The sequence below is a fragment of the Pelobates fuscus genome, chromosome 11, assembly GCF_036172605.1.
Source record: "Pelobates fuscus isolate aPelFus1 chromosome 11, aPelFus1.pri, whole genome shotgun sequence".
Classification (NCBI taxonomy): Eukaryota; Metazoa; Chordata; class Amphibia; order Anura; family Pelobatidae; genus Pelobates; species Pelobates fuscus.
Genome location: NC_086327.1, coordinates 36,235,432 through 36,259,905, shown reverse-complemented (window position 1 = coordinate 36,259,905; position 24,474 = coordinate 36,235,432). Strand labels below are relative to the sequence as shown.

The 24,474-nt window shown below is 41.7% G+C and overlaps 1 protein-coding gene across 2 annotated transcripts; it reads left to right on the top strand.

Annotated features, from left to right (window-relative positions):
* The first annotated feature begins 2,837 nt into the window (after positions 1–2,837).
* LOC134577160 (cornifelin homolog B-like) lies at positions 2,838–19,973 on the top strand. 2 transcript variants are annotated; one of them, XM_063435830.1, is made up of 4 exons: positions 2,838–2,893; positions 7,563–7,680; positions 15,672–15,808; positions 19,652–19,973. In XM_063435830.1, exons 2-4 carry the CDS (start codon positions 7,575–7,577, stop codon positions 19,739–19,741), a joined length of 333 nt encoding a protein of 110 aa, XP_063291900.1. In that variant the 5' UTR covers positions 2,838–2,893; positions 7,563–7,574; the 3' UTR covers positions 19,742–19,973. The 2 variants fall into 2 exon arrangements, with proteins under 2 accessions (XP_063291900.1, XP_063291899.1); XM_063435829.1 differs by having other exon boundaries at positions 2,843–2,897.
* The last annotated feature ends 4,501 nt before the right edge of the window (positions 19,974–24,474 follow it).

Here is a 24,474-nt window from a genome sequence, read left to right as displayed (position 1 = left end):
GCAAAGGAGGTGCAGTAGCCAGGAAGAAAAGTGTTTAATGCATAGCCTTGGATGGCCGGGGGAGTGGTGTGATTAGATGATGGCAATTCTTCTTCTTTTTTATCAGACAACTCTTATAGAATCTCTCAGATCTAAATGGTTGTATCAAAAATAACTGACACTTAAATCCTGAATCTGTGTATTAGCCACTTTTAGTTTGAATTCTAGGTGCTCTATTTGTTCCTCGTTAGCTTTTGTCCTACCCCCAAGAGACTCCAACCTTGAATTAAATTCAACAAAATGCTGATCCAATAAATGCTGGTTCGGTAGATTATTTCTTCCCTCCCCGGGGAGACTAACCAGGTACCTGACCTCCTGTTGGTCGGTACCTGAATTAGTCCAGTAATCCACTGGTAACAAACACTTGACCTGATGGCTTCGGGTGTCTGGCTCTGTCCTGTGTGTTCCAGGTTGCTGAGTGGGTGTCCGTCACCCCCGACCTCCCTGGTGCTCCCAGGCATAAAGTTGTACGTACGGGGTAGGCAAAGGCCAAATGGGCTCTGCCCTGGTGCCAGCGCTTCTGCTGGGGGTATTGGTACAGAGTCCTGCCCTGTAACAAGGGGGCAGGTAAGGCAGAGGCCGGCTGTTGTTTGCCCTGATGCCAGCTCTTCTGCTGGGAAGATGGAAGATCTCTGGATAACAACCCCAGCTGCTGATGGGTAGGACCGACCATCTCCACTTCCTGTATCCTTCCCTGTAGCTGCCACTGGGGAGAGAGGGCAATGTGCTCCTCTCCCTGTAACGCACATTGTCACTGGGGAGTGAGACTCACAATAACTCCACTCCACTCCCAATAACTTGCCCTGCTGGTTGTCTCTACTCCCGGTAACGCTTTCTGGTGCTGGGCAGTGGGACTGACCGTCTTCACCCCCAGTGCTACTTGCTGCTGCTGGGATGAGGGACTGACAATCTCCTCTCCCGGTAACACTGTCTGTCGCTGGGGAGAGAAACCGGTTGTCTCCTCTCCCTGTAAAGTAAGCTGCCGCTGGGGAGAGAGACCAGTTGTCTCTTCTCCCTTTGACCCATACTGCCGCTGGGGAGTCAGCCTGACTGTCTCAACTCCCAGTAATGCTGCCTGGTGCTTAACTGCTTGCTGCTGCTGGCATGAGGGACCGACAATCTCCTCTCCCTGGGACGCTGCCTGGTGCTGGGTAGTGAGACAGACTATCTCCACTCCCAGGGATGCTGGCTGCTGAGGAGATGAGAGACCGACAATCTCCTCTCCCGGTAACTCCGGCTGCCGCTGGGGAGAGAGACCGGTTGTCTTTTCTCCCATTAACCCATACTGGTACTAGGGAGTCAGGCCGACTGGTTGGTTGGGGTCTCGCCGTCCTCCACCCACCCTGGACCAAAGACCAGGATCCAGCTTCCATTGGGTAGGTCTCTCCTTAGTCCAGAGAGCGCAGCAGGAACATTTCTTAGAATTGTGATTATAGCAATCCCAGAGTGTATGTAGTTCTCCAATCCCCCAAACATGAGCCAAGACTTCATGAAGGCATAAAGTATCTTGTTTAATGGGAGCCACAGCTGGCCTTTTATGCAAGGGAACACCCACATGGACCTTGTGGGGGACAAAATGACAATTGTTACAAGCCAATGATAATGCAGTACAGTAGGTGACACAATCACACATTACACACAATCCCTCCCCGCATCCTGTGAGATAATTGATTCAAGTCTTGTACGTAACTCAATTATCTCTAGGTAGAAAAACATACATTTTTGTAAAGTGTCAGAAGTACCCCAAAACACCACATATCCACACATCCTCTAATAGCCCTGATCTGGGTGAACAAAATATCCTAATATCACCCAGATCAGTCTCTTTTTGACCGACCTTAAGCATGGGTTCATGCCTAAAATAGTTCCAGATAATTAGGCTGTGCGGCCGGTCTATTTCCAACAGTCGAAGTAACGTTCAAATAGTCGAACGGAACAGTTTGTGCACAGAGTCAGTGAGTATATCTGGTTTGGTAGATTATTTCTACCGAACAGCGTTCCGTTCGTGCAATTTTAGTCGAACCTAACTGGAGGTGGAAGTCCCAGCAGTGTGCGGGCCATCGAGTTTCCGATTTTAGTTCCATGCCCTCAACGACAAAACACCGCTGGACGCGTTCGACTAAACAAGATGGCCGCCTCCACGTTTACAACTATACTAACGGCGACCACCCAGCCGTTCGTCAATATGGCTGAGGTTAACTACCAGTCTGGGAGGTGAATAGGCTGCACACTCCAGTTGCGTGTGGTCAGACTGTTCAGTTGTTGGTTCGGTCAATGAACACTGTAAGCATAATGCATTCGGTAACCCCATATACTGAACCGTAGAGGGGAAAAGTCATGAACAAAGCCTTTCTACAATCCTGAAGCCAGGTTTAACACAGGGGCCACAGTCAGTGGCAAAGTTCAGTTTGTCACATTAAATAATAACATTAATGAAATGACATTCCGTGACATGGGCGTGAACATGAAAAATCTTTTGATCCATGAGTTACTGAAAATAATGAAAATAATTAATACTGACTGACCTTTGAGCGGCATATGCAACTAGCATATGGAAAAAAATAAATGAGTGAGTGACGAGAAAACCTCTAGATAAATTGCAAGGGTATCCTAATCAGATAAAGGGCATAGTTGTCTGTTAATTGCCATCAGTAAAACACACACTACTAATAGAGGAAAGGTTGTAATATGTAGAGGGAGTGTTGTAAGTAGGACACTGATATCTCCCTCCTGTTTATCCACCTACAAGAATTTATTGTACCCGAACTCAATTCATTGATTACCTATAAAAGTCCATACGACAAGCAGACCTCACACAAAGACAGATTTCTCTTATTAAGACAACACTGCAGCAGTAAGTAAGTCTCAGCTCTTCTGATTAACTATTTTACCGCTCTGATTCTTCATCTCCTCTATCAGTTACACTGTTAACTAATATATATGTTCTATATCTTGTGAACAGGACTCTCTCTGGATTCTCAGCATCTAAAACTGGATTACTTTGGCAACTGGGTTTGCTATGATTGTCCAATTTTTTTAAATGATGCACCCTGCGTGCTGTTTATTTACGGATAATATATTATTATAATTTTTTTGTTTATTTATGAAGTGCAAATATATTCTACAGCACCATACTACCTGTGTTTGCTTTTCTTTTCTACAATGCTTATTTTTCTTGGAAATATATCAATACGTGATTTGAAATCAATCATACTGCTATTAAACTTAGGCACAGGCGTGCTACTAGATTCACAATCAGAAGCTATTTTATAAAACTACAATAAAACATTAATAAGCATATTGTTAAATACAAAATGGAAACAAGGGTTAATAATTTATTACCCAAGGTTACTAGGATTTCATGGCTTCCACGCTATCCTAATCATGTTCTCTTTATCCTCATTTTATTTATTTTTTTAACCGCTAGCAGAGCAAACCCCTTTAGGAAAAACATATCCATTTACCTTTTTGTTGCCCTCTCAAATATCTTGATGGCAAAAAAAAAAAAAAAGAAAAATGTTTTGGGGTGATTCCATGGTGGGTAACATATACTTGTGTTAGGAGAGGAATTGCAAAGGATGGAATCATAAAGACTTATGTTGATGTAGAATCATTGTCAACTGGCCCTGGTGATTTTTACTGTGTTATGGGACGAAAAACAACCTGAGCTTTAGACTTGTTTCATATTAATTACTTAAAATAAACTCGCCCATCAACAGAAGGTAATATGTAGAAAGATCATTTTAAATTGTTCAAGTTGTAACTAGAGCAGAGCAACTGCTTGAAAAAAGCATGATGTGTTTTTTTTAAGGTAGTTTTTAACAGAATCTGCTTAGAAATATGTTTGCTCTTACAGTACAATGCTCATTCCTTGCACTTGTAAATTACTAACTGACAGCACATACCTCCTCGTTATAATAAGCATCTCAGATAAGCTGTGTTTAGAAAGATCAATTCTAGGACAAAGTGCTAAGTATGAAACATTCTGAAGGCTTAGTTAATACAGTCCTCTTTGCAATTTTAAGCATTGAGCTTCCTAATGGTTGAATTGGTGGATAGGTTTAGGAGTAGCCTTATAAGGTTGGCCTCACATTAAGTAATATTATTTTGGAATTTGATTTATTCTAATGAAGATTTTTTTCCCATCCCATTTATATGGGCAACAGAGGGTTGTAGTCAATGGAGTATATTCAAAGCTTGGGCTTGTCACCAGTGGGGTACCTCAGGGATCTGTACTTGGACCCATTCTCTTTAATATTTTTATTAGTGATATTGCAGAAGGTCTTGATGGTAAGGTGTGTCTTTTTGCGGATGATACTAAGATATGTAACAGGGTTGATGTTCAAGGAGGGATAAGCCAAATGGCTAATGATTTAGGTAAACTAGAAAAATGGTCAGAGTTGTGGCAACTGACATTTAATGTGGATAAGTGCAAGATAATGCATCTTGGATGTAAAAACCCAAGGGCAGAGTACAGAATAGTTGATAGAGTCCTAACCTCAACATCTGAGGAAAGGAATTTAGGGGTGATCATTTCTGATGACTTAAAGGTAGGCAGACAATGTAATAGAGCAGCAGGAAATGCTAGCAGAATGCTTGGTTGTATAGGGAGAGGTATAAGCAGTAGAAAGAGGGAAGTGCTCATGCCATTGTACAGAACACTGGTGAGACCGCACTTGGAGTATTGTACACAGTACTGGAGACCGTATCTTCAGAAGGATATTGATACCTTAGAGAGAGTTCAGAGAAGGGCTACTAAACTGGTTCATGGATTGCAGGATAAAACTTACCAGGAAAGGTTAAAGGATCTTAACATGTATAGCTTGGAGGAAAGATGAGACAGGGGGGATATGATAGAAACATTTAAATACATAAAGGGAATCAACACAGTAAAGGAGGAAACTATATTTAAAAGAAGAAAAACTACCACAACAAGAGGACATAGTCTTAAATTAGAGGGACAAAGGTTTAAAAATAATATCAGGAAGTATTACTTTACTGAAAGGGTAGTGGATGCATGGAATAGCCTTCCAGCTGAAGTGGTAGAGGTTAACACAGTAAAGGAGTTTAAGCATGCGTGGGATAGGCATAAGGCTATCCTTACTATAAGATAAGGCCAGAGACTAATGAAAGTATTTAGAAAATTGGGCAGACTAGATGGGCCCCATGGTTCTTATCTGCCGTCACATTCTATGTTTCTATGTTTCTATGTTTCTATATGAGTCTTTGCTACGTTCCACACAGCATAGGATAATTTGGTTAATTCCAGGTACTTATGTTTTACTTAAAACGAACAATACACCGCAATGGGTCAGTGTGACCACCTTCCCACTGTAGGTAAGAGTGTAGCGCTAAATAGGTGTATATTTCCAGTGCTTAGGAATGCAAATGTACACTTACCACTCAGGGTAGTACCAAAAAAGTAGATATATAAAGGAAAAAACAGAAAACATACATAGGGTGATAACGTAAAAGCTTGTATTGGAGTGACTTTAAATATATGCAGATACACTCACATTTATTAGAGCCTTTTATGTGGGTATAGGCTCTAAACACTTGAGTATCTGTGCCTTTAAGGTAGGCAACGAGACCGTGTTGCTTCTGCTTGTTTTTTTCTCTCTCCCTCTTTTCAATCGAGGTGAAGACTCTCTGTTAGTGTGGCCGGTGCTTCTCTGTTAGTGTGGCTGGATGTGTCTCCCGTGGGAGGTATACTTGCGGTTCGTAGGGGTCAGCTTGGTGAGGTCTCTGTCTCTGGTCTCGATAGTTCGGGAGGGTAACGTGCAGTTAGTCCACGGGTGGGGTGAGGTGGGGTCCCGGGACGGCAGGTGGGCGATGCATTGTCCCCTACATGTTGGCGCCCGTAGGGCGCGTGGTCTGCTGTCTCGTTCTTCTCGGTCTGGTGGGCTGTTGCGTTTGGCGGTTTGCTTCAGGTGAAAACTCGTAGAAGATCATCGGGTCCGGCCATGTCAGCTGCACGTGCGGTAGTTGTAGTTCCCATATAATGTCCCTCAGGTCTCCGTCGTTCTTCATCATGAAGGAGCCAGAGCTCGTGGTAATTTGTATTCCAGTGGGGAAGCTCCAGCGATATCTGATCTTGTTGGATTGTAGTATGCGCGTGAGAGGGCGCATGGCTCGGCGATATGCCAGCGTCGCCGGAGATAAGTCCGGATATAGTTGTATTTCTGCGCCATGGTGGAGGATCTGTTTCCTATCTCTTGCGCTTTTCAGGATGTCTTCCTTTACTTGAAAGTGTAATAAGCAGCACACCACGTCTCGTGGAGGGGACTCCGGCGGGCCTTTGGGTCTGAGGGCCCTGTGCGCCCTTACGAATTCAATAGGGGTTGTGTTCGGCCGCTGTAGGAGGGAATTGAAAATTTCGGTGAGTGAATCACGTATTGGGGTGGTCTGGTCAAGCTCCTCTGGCAGACCTTGTATTCTGATATTCTGTCGCCTCCCTCTATTGTCTAGGTCTTCCATATGGAGGGCCATTTGGCGCAGTTGGGCAGCCTGTCGCTGTATTACACTTGTAGTGGCATTTTGTGCCGATGTCACATGGTCACAGTCCACCTCTAATTGTGCCAGCTTGTCATGAATCCCCTGTATGTCCTCCCTTAATGCATGGAGTTCCCCTGCTATGGATTTGTGGAGGGCGGCATTTGCCTCCTTTAGGTCAGCTTTCGTGGGTAGGTTGCTTAGCAGGGATGCCCAGTCCAGCTGGGGTGGGGGCAGATCGGGTGTGGGTGGTACCTGCTCTTGTTGTCTGCCGCGTGGTGAGGCCGGGCGGGCCAGGCCCGAAGCCTCCGAGTCACTGGAGGCCTGGGAAGCGTGGTCCGCCTGAGTTAGGAGGAATTGCCTCATGCCCGTCGTCTGGGACCCCCTCGGGGTGTTGGCGGTTGGTGCCGCTTGCTGCGGCTTGTTGGATTTGCCCATATCGTGCGTTGTGGGGCTGGTGAGGCGAGTAGTGGAGCTGAGCCTGCAGGGAGCTTCTGGTTTACGCCGCCATTCCGTCCGGCATCCAAGCCACGTCCCCTTTGTGTGCTTTATTAGCACATTGTCCCCCCTGTTTGTCGTAAGCAAAACTGAGGGTAGGAGAAGGTGGGGCAATAAACTCCTAGTTCATATGAACTAGTGATGGATAACCTTTAACTCTCCAGTTATTAAGTCTTTGCCAGCTTCCCGTAACCTTAGAATCTCTTAATGCTGCTCTTCAAGGTGCTGATATGTGTATTGTTTATGGCTTACCCAAACTCTGGCCCTCCAGATGCTGCTGAACTACAACTCCCATGATTCTCAGCCTATCTATTTCATTCATAGAATCATGGGAGTTGTAGTTCAGCAACATCTGGAAGGCCGGAGTTTGGGGAAGCCTGACACTTTTATATTTTATTCTTTATAAAAATTCATTTTTTTCCGTACTAACTGAAAGATATTCCTAGTTCTTATTTTGTTAGGGATCTCAGTTGCTTAACTGTTTGATGTCATCTTAAAATGTTAACACTGTATTTCATGCCTTGTTTTTGAAGGTCAAAGTCAAAATGTCTTATCCAGTTGTTGTTCAGCCCCAGATGTTCCAAACATCTCAGCCCACCAGCAGCGAATGGAATTCTAGCTACTGTGACTGCTGTGCAGACACATGCACCTGTAAGTATAGGATAAAGAGTATTGTTCTAATATTATGTCAAGTTTAAAATGTGATCCGGTTGGTCCTGCATTCAAAAGAGAATAGCATGATTGGCGAGTAATTCATGGTTCTTTTTTTAATGTTACTGTTGGGCTTTACAAAGCATTATAGTATGAATTAAGGAGTTGGGTTGGTGACACCACATCAATTAGGGGGTATGCAAGTACTCATGATGCTGTGGTCTGCCCAACAGTAGGGAAAGATACCCCACACTCAACTGATATGAGGTTATCCAGTTGGGTGCAACATTGCACTCCTGTACACCTGTACATCTTGGGGAGCAGATAGAGGCCAGCCTCCATCCTAGAGACTATGGTTGTACTATATGTATTTCCTTATGGGGTCAATAGGTAATTCACTATTTGATGGCTTGTACAGTGTAGCGGAGAGCCGATATTTCACAGCTATACTCCACTAGAGATCCCAGTGAGGCTCAGGAACAAGGTGATGATAAATCCCCAGGCAAGGTTTCCAGCAGGTAAAGTAATACAGCAGTATCCGCACAGCAATCCCAATAACTGGACGACACACAGTTTCAGGAGCAGAATTGACAAGCTTTATTCCACAGTGCCTTATAAAGCATGCTCCCATGCAAGGGAGGAGTTTCTAACAATCAGTACAGTGTCCAATCGGTGATTAGTAACCTCCCACACATCTCCTCCCCTCCTCTCACATCATAATCCCCTTATACTGTACCCGAATTTCCCCAGTTTCTGAATGTACCCCTAAACGTAGGGGTACCCCTTTAAGAATGGTATCCCCTGATAGCCCTGATCTGGGTGAGCAACATACTCAAAAATCACCCAGATCGGACCAGGGGTTCGGGAGTTATGACCAGGCACAGATTTGACCGACCGCATGGGTAAAGTATCCGAAAACAGTTCCATGCATTTTGGCCCTGCGGTCAGTCACAAACAAGGGAATAGAAATAGGTGAATTACTTGTGTTATGTAGCCTGGGGAGGATTCGAATGGATCCCCCAGTTCGTGGGGTTCTTTCTACCGAACAGCGGGCCGTTCGGTAGTTTCCCCACGAAGTACTGGAAGTCTGGAGGTCTCAGCGGTGTTTGCCTAGTCAAGTGTCCGATTTCAGTTCCAGACACTCGACGGCAAAACACCGCTGTTCGGTACTCTAAGATGGCCGCCGCCACGTGTTCGTATCCCGAATGGCGGCCACCCAGAGAACAAAGACCACACTGCACGGATGGCTAATTACCCGTTTGCAACATTGTTGCAAACGGTAATTGAAGGCACCCTTCACACAAGGAGGTCTGTTTTTTCTGTAGTCTCATTCCCTTGCTTTATTCGAATGATTCTACCGAACAACCAGAGGAATACATTATTTTACACACATAAAACTGGCAATATACATGAATACAGTTATTCCCATGAATTTCGTAGGACAGCCCAGTACCAATCCGCTACATACAGTGTCTATTGTTGATCATGTGTACATTTAATGACACTCTTCCTGTTTCCGTGTTTTATTAGCAGGGCATTGACCTGTTGTTCTAGTAGTGTACTTCTTTTCAACTTTTCTGACACCCCCTTTAATGTCTCATATGGTCCATAGTCATTTGTCATTATTCTTCCCCCACCCCATTATTCTTCCCCCACCCCATTATGCAGTCAATATTTGTACCCAGTGCTGTCCTAAACCTTCGGCACTCCAGATGTTGTGGACTACATTTCTCACAATGCTCTTACAGCCATAATCCTGGTAAAGCATCATGGGAGGTGTAGTCCAAAACATCTGCAGGGCCGAAGGTTGCCCATCCCTGTCCTAAATAAACCACCATACTTCTTTAAAATGTATTTAATCTGTCTGACCAAGGATCACTTTAAAGGACTGTAAAGGAGGAACTGAGAAATACCTGTCCCAGCACTTTCCCAATATTTGTGGGAATTACAGTCCTGGCTGGCAAATGTTTCCGCTGCTTTCATTAAACTGGCAGCTGGTGCCACTTAAGAGGGTAGCTCCCAGTAATCTCTGGAATAATACATGGATTACTTCACCAACCACATAGAACAATGTTTGTAAGACATGGTCTACACGTGGAATTTAAATATATATATTATATATATGCATATATATATATATATGTGAGCTGTAAAAGATCCTGATGAAAGCCATGCACTGTGGCTGAAACGTCGATCAAGTTTTAAGCAATGAAATAAAAGGAAAATCGTTTTAAAGAAACCAAAAGACTGTGAGTGCTTGCCTCTTGTTCCCTATAGTATCAGTAACATAAGAACTGCCTGAACTGATGAGGAAGAAGGCCTGAAATAAAAGAGGGCCTACCTTATAAATTGCTTATAAATGAGGTGTGGTAGGTGGGACAACTCGCCAGACCTAACAGGTAATGAGGGAAGGGCTGGCGCCCTTTAAGAAGGGGAAACAAGCCCCTCCCACAACTTCAGGCCACGCCTTCCATTTGTGGGCATGGCATAAAGCCGTAGTATCAGTAACATAAGACAACATAGAATGGAAAAGTCAGTTGTGGTGTGCCTGAACTGACGAGGAAGTAGGCCTAAAATAAAAGAGGGCAAAAAGATATAAATCAGTTTATTCATCCTACGAAAACCCAACATAGCATATTACATATTTATGGTCTTGAATGCTAGGCGCACTTCTTGTATTGGCTGAGGTATGTATCTGGTGTATGCCGTGGATTTCCATCGGCCCAAAATTTTAATAATGTGAGCTGGAATATTCTTTTTAGAAGCGGTAGTGGCGGCTCCTATTCTAAATGAGTGACCAGAGTAGTTGGCCGGGTTCAAACCTAACCGGACCAACAACATCCTAACATACACCATGAACTTACTCGTAGTTAGCTTATTATTGTGTAAGGATAGGAGTGGTTGTGTAGGAGCCGTAGTGCTGAAGGCAAGAAAATTGTCGAAAACTTCCACCGGACACCATTTATTATTAGTGGGGTAATAGGTGATAGTGACCGTCTGTCCTTTGGCGCTAGTTTTGGTGTGGTGTAGGGTTAGCAGATAGTGATCTTGTACCTTCACCAGATTTGACCTAGCGATGAAGTTGGGTGAGTTACAGTTAGTGGTGGTGAATTCATTGGATCGAAGAAAACCGTAAAAGGCTAAATAGATGGCTGTTTTAATTATTCGATTAGTATGTGCTTCGAAAGGTGAGGTGTCTAGTAGATTTGACAAGGACTGAAACAATAGATCGTGGATAGGTAGTCTGGATGGTGAGGGTATAGGAGTGAAGTCTTTAATACCTTTGAGTATGGCTTTGACCTGGTAGGATGACAGAAAGCGTTGTCTGTTAGGCCAAGTGGTGAGGATGTGATGTTGAATACCTGTGACATACAACTTGATGGTATTGAATAATAGTGTTGGGTGAAGGTGGCAAAAAGAAATGAACGCAACAATAGTTTCCATGGCAAACTGGTCAATGATATTAAAGTCCAGCAAGAATTTATTGAACACGTGAAAAGCCCTGCCATACGCCTTCCTGGTGTTATCAGAAAGACCGAGTTGTGAGAGTTGTCTCCCATGATAGAGCAGTTCCTTTAGTCCCAAACCATCTCCAGCCACTGCAGTACCGGAGTTGGTATGAGGGTAGCCGTTAGTAGCGCTGCCCGGAACTCCTGAAACCGAGACCGTGATAAGTGGTCAGCCGCGATATTGAGAACCCCTGGCACATGAATGCAAGTCAAAAGAAAACTGTGTTTTGCAGCTAACCATGTGAGAGTCCTCATAAACCGCATGATGGGAAGAGGAACGTCCTTTGTTTACAATATGGCACGTTGCCATGTTGTCCGAGAAACAACGCACCGTATTCACAGACCAGCAAGCTCCCCACCTAACTGCTGCTGCTACAATTGGGTAGAGCTCAAACAAGGCTGACGTGTCCTTGAACTTGGGGAACTCAATAATTTCCCTCGGCCATTTACCCCACATCCAGTCATTGCCACAAAATAGAAGCAAAACCTGAAGTGGCAGCGGCATCCGTCCAGACTGACACCGAATTCGCGGACCGAACCGGGATAAAAAGGCTTCTCCCATTCCAATTAAGCAAAAATTCCCTCCACATACGTAAGTCTGCTGTGGCATGCACATCTAACATAATGCGGGAGGTATCACTTTGCAACAGTGGAAAAAGGCTAAGCAATCGGGAAATTAATGCTCTCCCTTGTGGAATAATTTTCATGGCAAAATTAAGTAAACCCAACAAGGATTGTAACTCTTTCCTATTACATGAGCCCCCCACTAGGTAAAGGTCGATGGCCGCCAGGATACGTTCGATCTTCTCCCCGGGTAGGCTAGCCTGCATATGCACAGAGTCCAGCACTACCCCCAAGAAGTTGATGATCGCATCTGGACCTTCAATCTTTGTCGGTGAAATAGGAACTCTTAATTGAGTAAATAGTCGCGTGATTGACAGGAGGCTACTAGGAGGTACCCGGTTACTTTCTATAGTCAGGAAATCGTCCAGGTAATGTATGATGGCGGGCATTTACAGATGTTAAGCAGCATCCAGCACAACGTCTCAGCAAATATATCGAAAATCCTAGGGCTGCTTTTAGAACCAAATGTGAGACCTGTGAAAAAATAATATGATTCATGCCACTTAACGCCATGTAAATGCCAAAGAGATGGATGGATAGAAAATAATTTAAACGCGTTTACAATATTAGCGAATTTAGACTTGGGGTAGGTGATGCATGGGGGGCTGACAGGTCAAGAATTAACCTTGGTTTGTTAGAAGATTTATTCGTGACCAGACCTATTGGGTTAGTTCTCCAAACCGTGAAGGGCGGGAAGTCAAAAGGACCTAATAAGAAGCCTTGGTCAATTTCCTTCTGTAGGAGTAGGTCAATAGTGTCTGGTGCTACTAAGGCTGTCTGTAAATTTTTACATTCCAGGATTCCCGTAGGCATGTGAATAATACCCGTGTGAAACCCCAAAGTAAACCCTGCTACCAAAAAATCAACTAGATGTTGTGATGGGTGACCACACAAAAGCTCTTTCAGCAGGGAGACATTAAGAGACGATAAGTACTGCTAAGGATATAGTTTATTGGGGCACATTACTTTGGAGTGAGCCCTGAAACATTGGGAGCAGACATGCAGAAGTCTGCAGGCACTGTAACTGCAAGTGCCAGTGTTAAAATTGTTACACACTTGTGATTTCCCCAAGAACACCATATCACGGCCTAGCTTATCTTTAAGCACCCTGCCTGTTCTCCCTGTCGGCACCACGTTAGTAGGAGAAAATGCAGAATTCACCTCTGGAGAATTAGGGCACAGATTAGCAGTGTGGGAGTTGGACGAGCAGATGGCACAAGCTGGGGCTTTTAGGCCCGCAAAGTGTCGGCAAAACAGTTCCGTATCAAGCACTCCCCAATCAGCTTGATAATTGAACTGAGATAGGGCGGCTGACGCCTTTGCGGAAAAAGCACGGTGGTAGTCGTAAAAAGAGGTACCGCCGTACTTGTGCCCCAAATCCACCAGCTTGTGAAGATAAAGGTCCAATTCCTCCCTCCTATCCGGATATACAGAGTATATCACATCTCTGTATATCCCGAAAGCCAATACAAATTCGGGAATAGATAGCTTCCTATTCAACCTGGGATCTCTGGACTTCAATACAACTGACACATCCCCATACGCATAGGTCCTGTTTTCAAGGACATCCTGCGAGGCTATAAGAAGTGATACCAAATTGATAACCTTCCCCTCCAAGATGTCCTTTTTAGTGTTTGCAGGCACCATGTGTGCTGGATTAATGATGTGTGGGTCTTTCAGACCGGTTGGTATATTACCCGGTAGGGGGTCCAGATGCACCGTAGCAACCGGATTGCCTACAGCAGCAGATGACCGTTGATGGCTATCTGCATCCATCTTGTCGAGCCTGTCCGTAATACGACCCAAAGAGGTCAGGACTGAGGACAAAACCGTATGCAGATCGGAAGACGGGCTACCACTGGACCCTTCCCCCGCCCCTGAGTTATCAGTCTGTGTGTTCATTAGCCTGTATAATTCTGGTTTCCTAGCCTTAGCAGGGAAAGGAATATTCCTTTTTCTTAATTCGGCAGTGATCCTGGGAATAGTCCATGCCCTGAGTGATGCAGGGCTTGCGTTGTTGTCACCCCGGGATGGAGTGACCGATCTAGCCGTTGTACTTAGGACGGACAACTCTTCACCGCCTTCAGGTACTTGTGACATGCTACAACATAAAATAATGAGTTACCTGGTGTAACTAAATGCCAAGCGGCAAAAAATTACTTAGGTGAGAGGGGACAGGTGAGGCCCTACTAGTTGCCAAGCGGCTTTGAGAGGCTCTATCTATGATTTGGCTCGTGTGGGGTACGTGGCCATTGGCATTATGGCGGGGTGATGGCCCCTTAGTGACTAGTAATAGCATAAGACAGAATGGACGTGACAAGTGAGGCCCTCTCTATGCAACCAAGCGAGGTGGCTAGCTATGAATTGGCCCGAGGGAATGCCGTACCTCCGAAATAAGGATGGATGTTGGCCTCGCGGGACCACTACTTAAAGCGTAGAAGGCCGGAAAAACATACCTAGAGGCTCCTATGAGTGTGCCAATATATCTGTACCCAAAAGGGTAGGTAGGGAGGGAGAAATAATTTGCGAAACATGACGTACCTGATGAGCAAGTTGCACGATAGTATCATAAGGTGATACAGGCGATCTGTAGTAACGTACAAGAGTAATTTGTGTTTGTAAGGGTAATAATTATGTACCCCTTACTCCCCAGCTATTCTGATACCTACCAGTAAATACGTTGCAGTAGGGAACTGGAACCAAATACTCAAAGAGCAAGGATGCCTAAACATAAGGACCCAAGTCTTGCGTGACCAATAAGGGATAAATTGATCGTGATTACTGACCTATGTCACGTAAAACGTTGGTAGATTAGCAGCCCACCGTGGAATTGCTGTTGAATACTGAAAACATAAAAGGTCTATAATCATAAGAATGCTAAGCATTATGTGAACATAAGTCCTGTATGTATTTAAATGATACTAAAATGGTGTATGTGTTGATTATAACCAAAGGTATACCGCATTACTATAAAACAATGCTCCTTAAGGCAGAATATCCAGACATAAATCCTACCAAGACCCATATGTGTCATGATTCCTGCTACATGTAATTATACCAGCTGTGTATAACATATACCTATAACATATAACATATACCTAAGTCAAAAAAAATATTAATACCATATGTCATAATTTATACAACAACTAGGGGTCGTGGGACCACAATTTAAGAGCAAACAGTAATAATAACCAGCCACCAGAGGTCGCCCTAGCGCCTGTAACAAGTTTTTAACCTATAATAAAAGCATTTCGGCAAACGAACGGTCATAAATATGACCAGAATGTAACGAATTTAACGTACGAATTAAAATTATGAACATGGACAAGTACCGTATAACAGCCGTAACCGAACGCCGTATATTCGTATGCTTAAGTACCGAACTACTACAGTACGTGTAATCGTCGCATAGTGAATGACGAAAAACCGGCCGCGCCGAAAATTGCGACGGCCGTGTAACTTACGATTTTCCGCACGACCCAACCCCGTGACCGCCTGGCCTACCGGTGAAACCCATCCAGCAGAACCTGGAGGGGACAGGACCCTGGAAGCCGACCACAAGACACAGGTAAGCAGACTGGCATCAGGAACTACCGGAAGTGACGAACTCTCTCCAACAACTCGCCAGACCTAACAGGTAATGAGGGAAGGGCTGGCGCCCTTTAAGAAGGGGAACCAAGCCCCTCCCACAACTTCAGGCCACACCTTCCATATATATTTTTATTATTTTTTTTTTCTTTAATTCCCTGTGTATATTAATTATATATATCTACAATATCCCTAATCTCTTCCTATATGTTCTCAATGTTGATAATAATGTAAAATACTGTTTGCTAAGTCAACTCTACTCTCTCTCAGGTCTTTGTGGAACATTTGTTCCCTGTATCTTGGCTTGTAAAGTGGCCTCAGCATTTGACGAGTGCTGCTGTCTACCAGTATTATGTGGAACAACCATTGCATTGCGCACAGGAATCCGGGAGAGATACCACATCAAGGTAACATGCCTCGGAATGTACTTAAGTAAATCTCTCACATAGCAAACAAACACAATTGTATAAAATATATTGTTTTCTTCCTAGGGTACCAGAAAATGTAGACTTTTTCCTTAATATTCTTGGTGCAGAGCAAGGCTCTCAGTGTCATCCAATAAACTGTTAAAGGGAAACTCCAGTGCCAGGAAAACGATCCGTTTTCCTGGCACTGGAGGGTCCCTCTCCCTCCCACCCCCCAATCCCCAGTTGCTGAAGGGGTGAAAACCACTTCAGTGACTTACCAGGGGCAGCGACAGGTCCCACGTCGCTGCTTCCTCCTCCCCCGCCGCTCCTCCTTCTGCTTACGTTGGCCGGTGGGCGAGACTGATCTCGCCCGCCGGCCGAGGAGAACTAATGCGCATGCGCGGCAATGCCGCGCATGCGCATTAGCGCACCCCATAGGAAAGCATTGAAAATGAATTTCAATGCTTCCCTATGGGGAATAGAGCGACGCTGGAGGTCCTCACACAGCGTGAGGACGTCCAGCGACGCTCTAGCACAGAAAACCTGTGCTATGAAGCAGGAAGTGTCCTCTAGTGGCTGTCTAATAGACAGCCACTAGGGGAGGACTTAACCCTGCAAGGTAATTATTGCAGTTTTAAAAAAACTGCAATAATTACACTTGCAGGGTTAAGGGTAGTGGGAGTTGGCACCCAGACCACTCCAATGAGCCGAAGTGGTCTGGGTGCCTGGAGTGTCCCTTTAATTGTCTGGTAATATACCCAAACTGGAAACATAACTGACTTGGATAATTTTCCCATTTTGCATCATTTGACCTAACTTTCTATATTTACTTTGAATTTCAAGCAATTCACACTGTATGAGATAACTCTGTGTGCCTAACCAGAAGGACTTGGTGTAGTGTGTAAAGGTACCACTTCATCCACAAGATGTTAATTTTATCTAAATAGACTAGCCCCAAGCATCAACTAACCCCAACCTTCTTGACTCTAAACTTATCTACGAAGTTTTCATCCCCTAAACACTCCAGCTCTAACCTCTTGTTGTACTCAAACAGAAACTGTAAATACCTTACCCTAAACACCCCCTAACTTTTAAAGAAAAAACAGTACTGACTATCTCTTGGGGAGTTTTTCAGTACACAGAGGAGGCTTGCACAGGTATTCGTTAGGAATTGCGGACAAAGTAATCAGAACTTTTAGCATAAAATAACTGAATAATTTAAAAAATAATATATTTAGGTCATTTTATTAGCTGCTCATTTTAATAGATTGTCTATTTTGGTCTAAAATGTAATTGTCCATTCTCCACTACCGACAGTATTTTAATAGCTTGTCTATTTGTCTAAAAGGTCCTTGTCAATTCTCTACTACTGACAGTATAGAGAAAAATGCAATCTTCAAGTTTCAACACATAATATATTTCTTTAATATACATACATATACAAGATGGAGCTCCTAAATGACAGTTCAATGATTCTGTAAAAGAGAAATATAAAACAATAGTGCAATACAGTAATATAATGTAAACTATGTAATAGTAGACAAGAGTGGTGTCACTCACAAGCCTGGAGTCATAACCTCATATGACTCGGATGGTATACGCCTCTGGACCATTTAAGGATGTCCAAATCCTTCTTCTGCTGTAAATTCAGTATTGGTCACCCTTTGCCGGCTCAGGAATACATATACGCCAGGTCAGAAGAGTATCTTCCAAGAAGGTGCTTTATTAAATCCAAATAAAATACTCAAAAATTAAAAATAAATAAAAGTATCTTAAATAAAATATTGGATGGGCTTTATAGTCCATAGAAGTACAAGTGTCCAAAACGCATTTCACCTGATGAAACAGGCTTCCTCAGTTGGCTCTGTTTTATCAGGCGAGATGCGTTTTGGACACTTGCACTTGTTTGGACTATAAAGCCAATCCAGTATTGTATTTGAGATACTTTTATTGATTTTTTATTTTTGAGTATTTTATTTGGATTTAATAAAGCACCTTCTTGGAAGATACTCTTCTGACCTGGCGTATATGTATTCCTGAGCCGGCAAAGGGTGACTAATACTGAATTTACAGCAGAAGAAGGATTTGGACATCCTTAAATGGTCCAGAGGTGTATACCATCCGAGTCATATGAGGTTATGACTCCAGGCTTGTGAGTGACACCACTCTTGTCTACTATTACATAGTTTACATTATATTACTGTATTGCACTATTGTTTTATATTTCTGTTTTACAGAGTCATTGATCTGCCATTTAGGAGCTCCATCTTGTATATGTATGTATATTGTTTATTTTGAAGTGGTGCAGGGGGTACCACTTGTAGGTGTATAGAGCTCCTCACACACTCTTCTCCATATTGTGCACTCATGTTGTAATATTTCTTTAATATGTCTATGGCTTTTAAGCCTAGCTAGAGAAAACAATGTGAAGCACAAACTACACTATTTAACTGTTACCTTGAAGAGGAACTGTCACAGAGAAGTGGCCATTCCCTGTTCCTTCACGCAAGTTAGCATTGTTTCAGTTTTTACTGAGATGATATGCCAGATAAATAATGAAACAGAGGGATGTAAAAACATACTTACCTCTGATGCACTTCTGCTTTGTGGCAACTTAGCTGCCACATTTGCTCTGGCTTATAATGGAGAGATAGCTTACGTGTGCATGAGCAATATATATATTTTCCCAGTAGTGCCATGCACTGTGTCTACTGCACTGTAAGCTTTAACTCATTTAAATGGTGTGATGGGCTGTGTCTGGCATATCATGTCAGTGAAAATAAAATACACTATAAAGAGTTTTAAGATAATTGTTGCACAGTTTATATTAGGGTTTAGAAATGCAAGTCTGAAACAACTAGCCATGTCATAAAAGTTACTTGCCACTGTAAATCTGGAGGGTATGTGGCACACCCACCAGGGGTGAATTTTGACTCACCAGGGCTAAATTTACACTCGCCAGTGGCTAGTGTTGGCTAAATTATAAGCTCTGGCCTATAGCTTAATTTTGGCTAGCTATTAAGTTGTGTTAAACTTGAATGATAACAGTTCCTTTTCCTATTCATCAGTAATCAGCAACTGTCCTCATAAGTGGTTTGTCCTAGCGGTGTTGATGTCCATGGTGGCTTCTCCACAGTAGGAATAGTACAATGACAGTGTTTTGCATAAACTTTGTTTCACATGTTGTAGAATATATCAGATAAAGATTGGTTCTTTGAGCCAATGTGGCATTTGAGAAATGGAAAGCTGAATAGTGATATGCACACAATCTGAATCCTTGTTTAAAGTGTTCTGGGCCACTGATGTGCATACATCTTTGGCATGGGGCTACATGGAGGTTGTCATTTTCTTCCACCCAGTGTGTATATCTATATAAAACAAGATAGTTAGGGAACAACTTGCCTCCACTCCTTCCCTTTATTTGTAATATTTGTGTTGTGTTGGTTATCAAGGGCTGAACATGCCTATCTCCATTTAAAGCAACCATCTCTAACTTTGTTTTTGAAGTGGTGGAGATGGTTTTCCAAAATGTTTTAATTCTTAATTATTCTTTTTAGCATCAGTCCTTCAGGTGCTAATTATGTGAACAGTAAAAACTATTGCCTTCACGCTAGACACACCAAGGGATACATATTTATTTCATATTTAATATCTATTATCGTATTTACAGAATTATCCCTGCCCCCCATTATTAAACAATGCCATCATATCTTTATTGTCATAGTCATCTTTGAATCAAGAAGACTATTGTATTTATTTATTTTTTTCAATAAGAACAATAATGTGAAAGCTAGCTTTGGTATGGACTTCACTTTATGAAAATAGTGTTTTTCTGTTTTACAGGGCAGTATTTGCGATGACTGTGTGAAACTCACATTCTGTGCTCAGTGCACTCTCTGCCAGATGTACCGGGAGTTGAAAGAGAGAGAATAAAGAAATTATAGTCGTAACAGAGGAAGACTATGGCTTGGTGTCACTTGGACAATACAATTTCTATGAATCATTTGTATAGGGCTAAAAACATTCAAACTATGTTTGTAGCATACATCAAACTGGACAAATGAAGCAGAATTGTGCACAAAGGACTATATAATTTTGTGCAAGAAATTACACACAAATAATAATTTCAAGAAAAATCGAATAAAGCAAAGTGGTAAAAAAACCATTAGAAATCCCTGTAATGTTTTTGGCCACAAAGCATGCTTGCTGTGGGTAGTATATGTTTTTGACAAGAAGTATCAATATGTTTTGTGGGTCAGTAAGTCACAATTTAATGTGAACTTGACCTCAAAATGATATTTTGTAGATATTCCATTACATATTTTGCACATTAGATATCCACTTACCTATTAAGCACACTATAGGTCAGGCTGTCGGCGACCTATGACCCACATGCTATACATGGCACACAGGCTGAAGACCCAAACAGGCTGGCATGGGAAATCAGGGGTCCAAGGTGGACCAATGGCTAATTAAGAACTTGCAGATGGGGCTTATTTTGCTGTTTGCTTCTCCCCAGTACACCAGATTTTGCATTAGATTTCTGCTAGTGCCAACAGAGCTGCCAGCACCAGCAGTGATTATGGTATGATATGGTAAACCGTAAAGAACAGCTTTGGGAGGAAGTGATGTTAGACCCAGATGGGACAAAGTAGTCTGTAGCAGAAGCACTGTGGATGACCAGCCTGTTTCCCAAAAAAGCTAAAATAGCAAATATTGGGAATGTGTGTGAGGTAGTATGTGTGTGTAGCAGTATGTGTGTGTATGTGTAGAATTGTTTGCTAGTGTCTGACAGTGTGTAACTGTGTGAATGCCTGGCTGTGTGCATTGGCAAGGGTGCTTTGAAGTGTGTATTGGGGCAGTGTGTCTCACCGTGTGTATTGGCGTCTGCATGTGTCTAGAATAAATTTGGTTGTCTAAATGCCTCTGTCTGGTACAGTCTATGATGTATATATTAATATATTTATTTATAAAATATTTTACCAGGAAGGATACATTGGGATTTTTCTCATTTTCAAGTTTGTCCTGGGTCCACAAAACATTAAAACATTGCATTGATACAATAGCATACAATATTACAAAAAAAATACAATACACAATATACAAACTATATATATATATATATATATATATATATATATATATATATATATATATATATATATATATATATATATGTGTATATATATATATATATATATATATATATACATACACACATATAAGAATTTAACACAAAACAGGTAATAAACAGGTAATAAATATATTCAACCATGACAGGTGCCTTCTGTATTGAGGTATATTGCCATAGATCTCTTAAAAGATTTTATATTGAATGAAGATTTGACTGTGTCCCTGAGGTTATTCCATAATGGTGCTGCTCTGTAGGAAAATCAGGATCGAACCACTTTATTTTTGTATTGTGAAGGCCAAAGGATAGATTGGGGTCTAGTAACATACCTAGATATTTGAAAGAACAGACTGCTGTCAGTGTGCTGTTTGCATTTGTGCATTTGTTCTGATCCATAGTTGTTGATGTTGTAGTTTACGTAATTTAGGTACAGTTACAAAGATCATTGCAACAGTTTTGTCACTGTTTAGGAAGAGTTTGATAACCACCATCCACCTTTCTACCTCTGTGAATTGGTTTTGGAGCACAGCCTCAAGCTGCAGTAGATTGGGTTTTCTAGCGTAGATTACAGTGTCATCTGCATACATGTGTACAGTTGAGGATTTGCAAATGCATTTATTAATAACGTGAATGGCAGGGAGCAGAGTATGGAGCTCTGGGGAACACCACATGTGACTGGAAGAGGGAGGGAGGGAGGCGCTACCACAAATGGCCACATACTGCAATACAGATGATCGAAACCAGGTTAACGGACGATCACCAATACCTTAGTTTTTAAGTTTTTGCAAAAGAATGCCATGGTTTACTTAGTCAAAGGCCATAGCAAAATCAAGGAAAATAGCAGTTAAGTCTCCTTGTTCCATGCCAATTTGGATGTCATTGCAAACTTTTAAGAGAGCAGTCGAAGTTGAGTAACTTGGACAAAAGCCTGATTGATCAGGGGTCGGATAGTTTGATTGTTAATAATATTTTCATAGTTACAAGTATATATTTGTCTCCACCTCTGATAATATTGTAAAGCGCTATGGAATATGCTGGTGCTATATAAATACCAATAATACTACTAATAATAATAATACAGCATAGACTTTATTTTCAATGCACCCTGGAATACGGCGCATACATTACCTAATATGGATGCAGGCGTACTCTTCGTCATACAAAGTGTGCATATGTTCCGTGGGTTCTAGACTAAATAATGAGGCTGGGTCCCCTAAGCTCCCATAATAGAAACACCAGGCACAATGACACCTCTCACAAGAAAAAGTAAAATACTTAGAGGGTCACTAAATATGGTGAATTGTGACTAAGATATTATTAAAGGGACACCTGAACAACTTCAGCTTAATGAGGTTGTTCAGCTGAGAACTATAGCTCCCTGCAGCCTCTCTCATGTAAACACTGTATTTTCTGAGAAAATACAGTGTTGACATTGAAAGCTAGGAACACCTCCAGTTGCAGTCACCCACAGTGAACCAGAGGGACTTTGGAGTTGATGGAGGCATAATATGCCTTCATCCAATCAGATCTGCTGTGCACGAGCATCCTGTGATTCAGTATCTCCTCCTACTACATGCAGACACTGAACTTTCCTCATAGATATTCATTGATTCAATTCATCTCTATGAGGAGATGCTGATTGGCAAGGGCTGTGTTTGAATCATGCTGGCTCTGCCCCTGATCTGCCTCCTTGTCAGTCTCAGCCAATCCTATGGGAAAGCATTGTGATTGGATCAGGCTACAACCTCTGATGATGTCAGCAGACTGCTTTTTTTTTAGGCAAAAAACATGCAGAGTTACAGCTTATCGCTTGAATGCAGTAAGATATTTACTATATTTATGGAGGCATGAGGGGCCCAGGGGTGCTAGATGGTGGTGTTAACACTATATTGTCAGGAATACATGTAGTTGCACTGGTGACTATAGTGTCCCTTTAATAACAATTGATCTACGGAATATGATAGTGATAGTGAATTATAAGATGGAAAATAAATGAGTAATGCGTGAAATATGGAATAGGAAAACATGGTAAATAAATTGCATTTTTATCATTATATCTTTATTTTAAAATATGACATAATTAAGTCGAACTAACAAATATAGAGGATGTTGTTAAAGTTGCTACACTTTGGAAATGAAACAAAGTTTATATTTTCAGTTAATAGTTATCATCATATTACTCTTTACTGTTTGTTTTTTTTACTAGTTATCAGCATAACAAATTAATATATCTAGAATAATCTATAAACACATCAAAATAAAGCTGAGATACTAAAGTCCATATTTCCAAAGAAAATGATTAAATAATCAGACTTTTTTTAAAGTGCATTTGTACAACTATCACCCATTAATCGTATCCTTGATGAGAGAGGGGATGTATACTTAAAATCAACCCTTATTGTTTTAATCTTTTATATTGATAATACATTAAAAATATCCACTCCCAGCAAAAAAAAAGCTCTCTTTCTCTAATTCTTTTTTTTTTTTTTTTATTATTATTCTTTATTCAAAGTTTTTTACACTGGGTACAATAAAATCATATAAAATTATCGACAGTTACAATCACATAGTAATTTAATAAAGAGCCTCAATATATACTTTCAAGTTATAAAAACGAATTAAATACGTAATATAACAACAGAAAGTCTAAATTATATTGAGGCATTCAGGTGAGCGCAAAAAGAAAGAGGAGAAAATATATGCATATCTATATATATATATATATATATATATATATATATATATATATATATATAGAATATCTAACAAGGTAGCAGCACTCACGGAGTAATTTAAAAAAATCCAATCTTTATTAGAACATTTTAAAATGAGATTGACGTTTCAGTCCAACAAATAGGACTTTCCTCAGGATCAAACACATTAATACATACAATAAAATCAACTTATATAGCAAAATACATTACATAAAAGAGCTTACCCTCAGGTGAAGTGCATTTCTGATCGGCGTCCTGTGCCACCCCGTGCGCATGTGCAAAGAGGCTCCGCCCATATGACGTGATGACGTCATCGCGCCCATTTCCATGACGACCGGATGCAAATGCGGTCGCCATGGAAACGGAGCTAAAGCTGCCGAAAACAATGAGAAATGTCACAATAGCCATGGGGGGACGAAAACTATTGAAGGATGACTATAAATTAAGTGCTTAAAGTATATAGTTTACTGAGAAGTGCTCAGATTAATAAGGCAACCTATGTTGCTGATTAGAAGTGATTTACATAATAAAGTGCTGATAGCAGATATATATAAATGAGTGCAAGTGTAAATATTAATAAGACTATTGATACAGTGCAAAATAGCAAATAGTGCAAGCTGTGCAAAATGTAATAATAAATATATATAAAGTGCTATGAGAATATATTATAGGGGACTGATCAACATCACATAATGTATATACCATAACTACTTAATTAATTAGAACATATTACAAAAAATAAAAAACATATAGATTTAACAGTAGTGACTTTGTGCATATATATCTCTCTACTACCTAATGCAGTGCTCCCCAACCTTTTT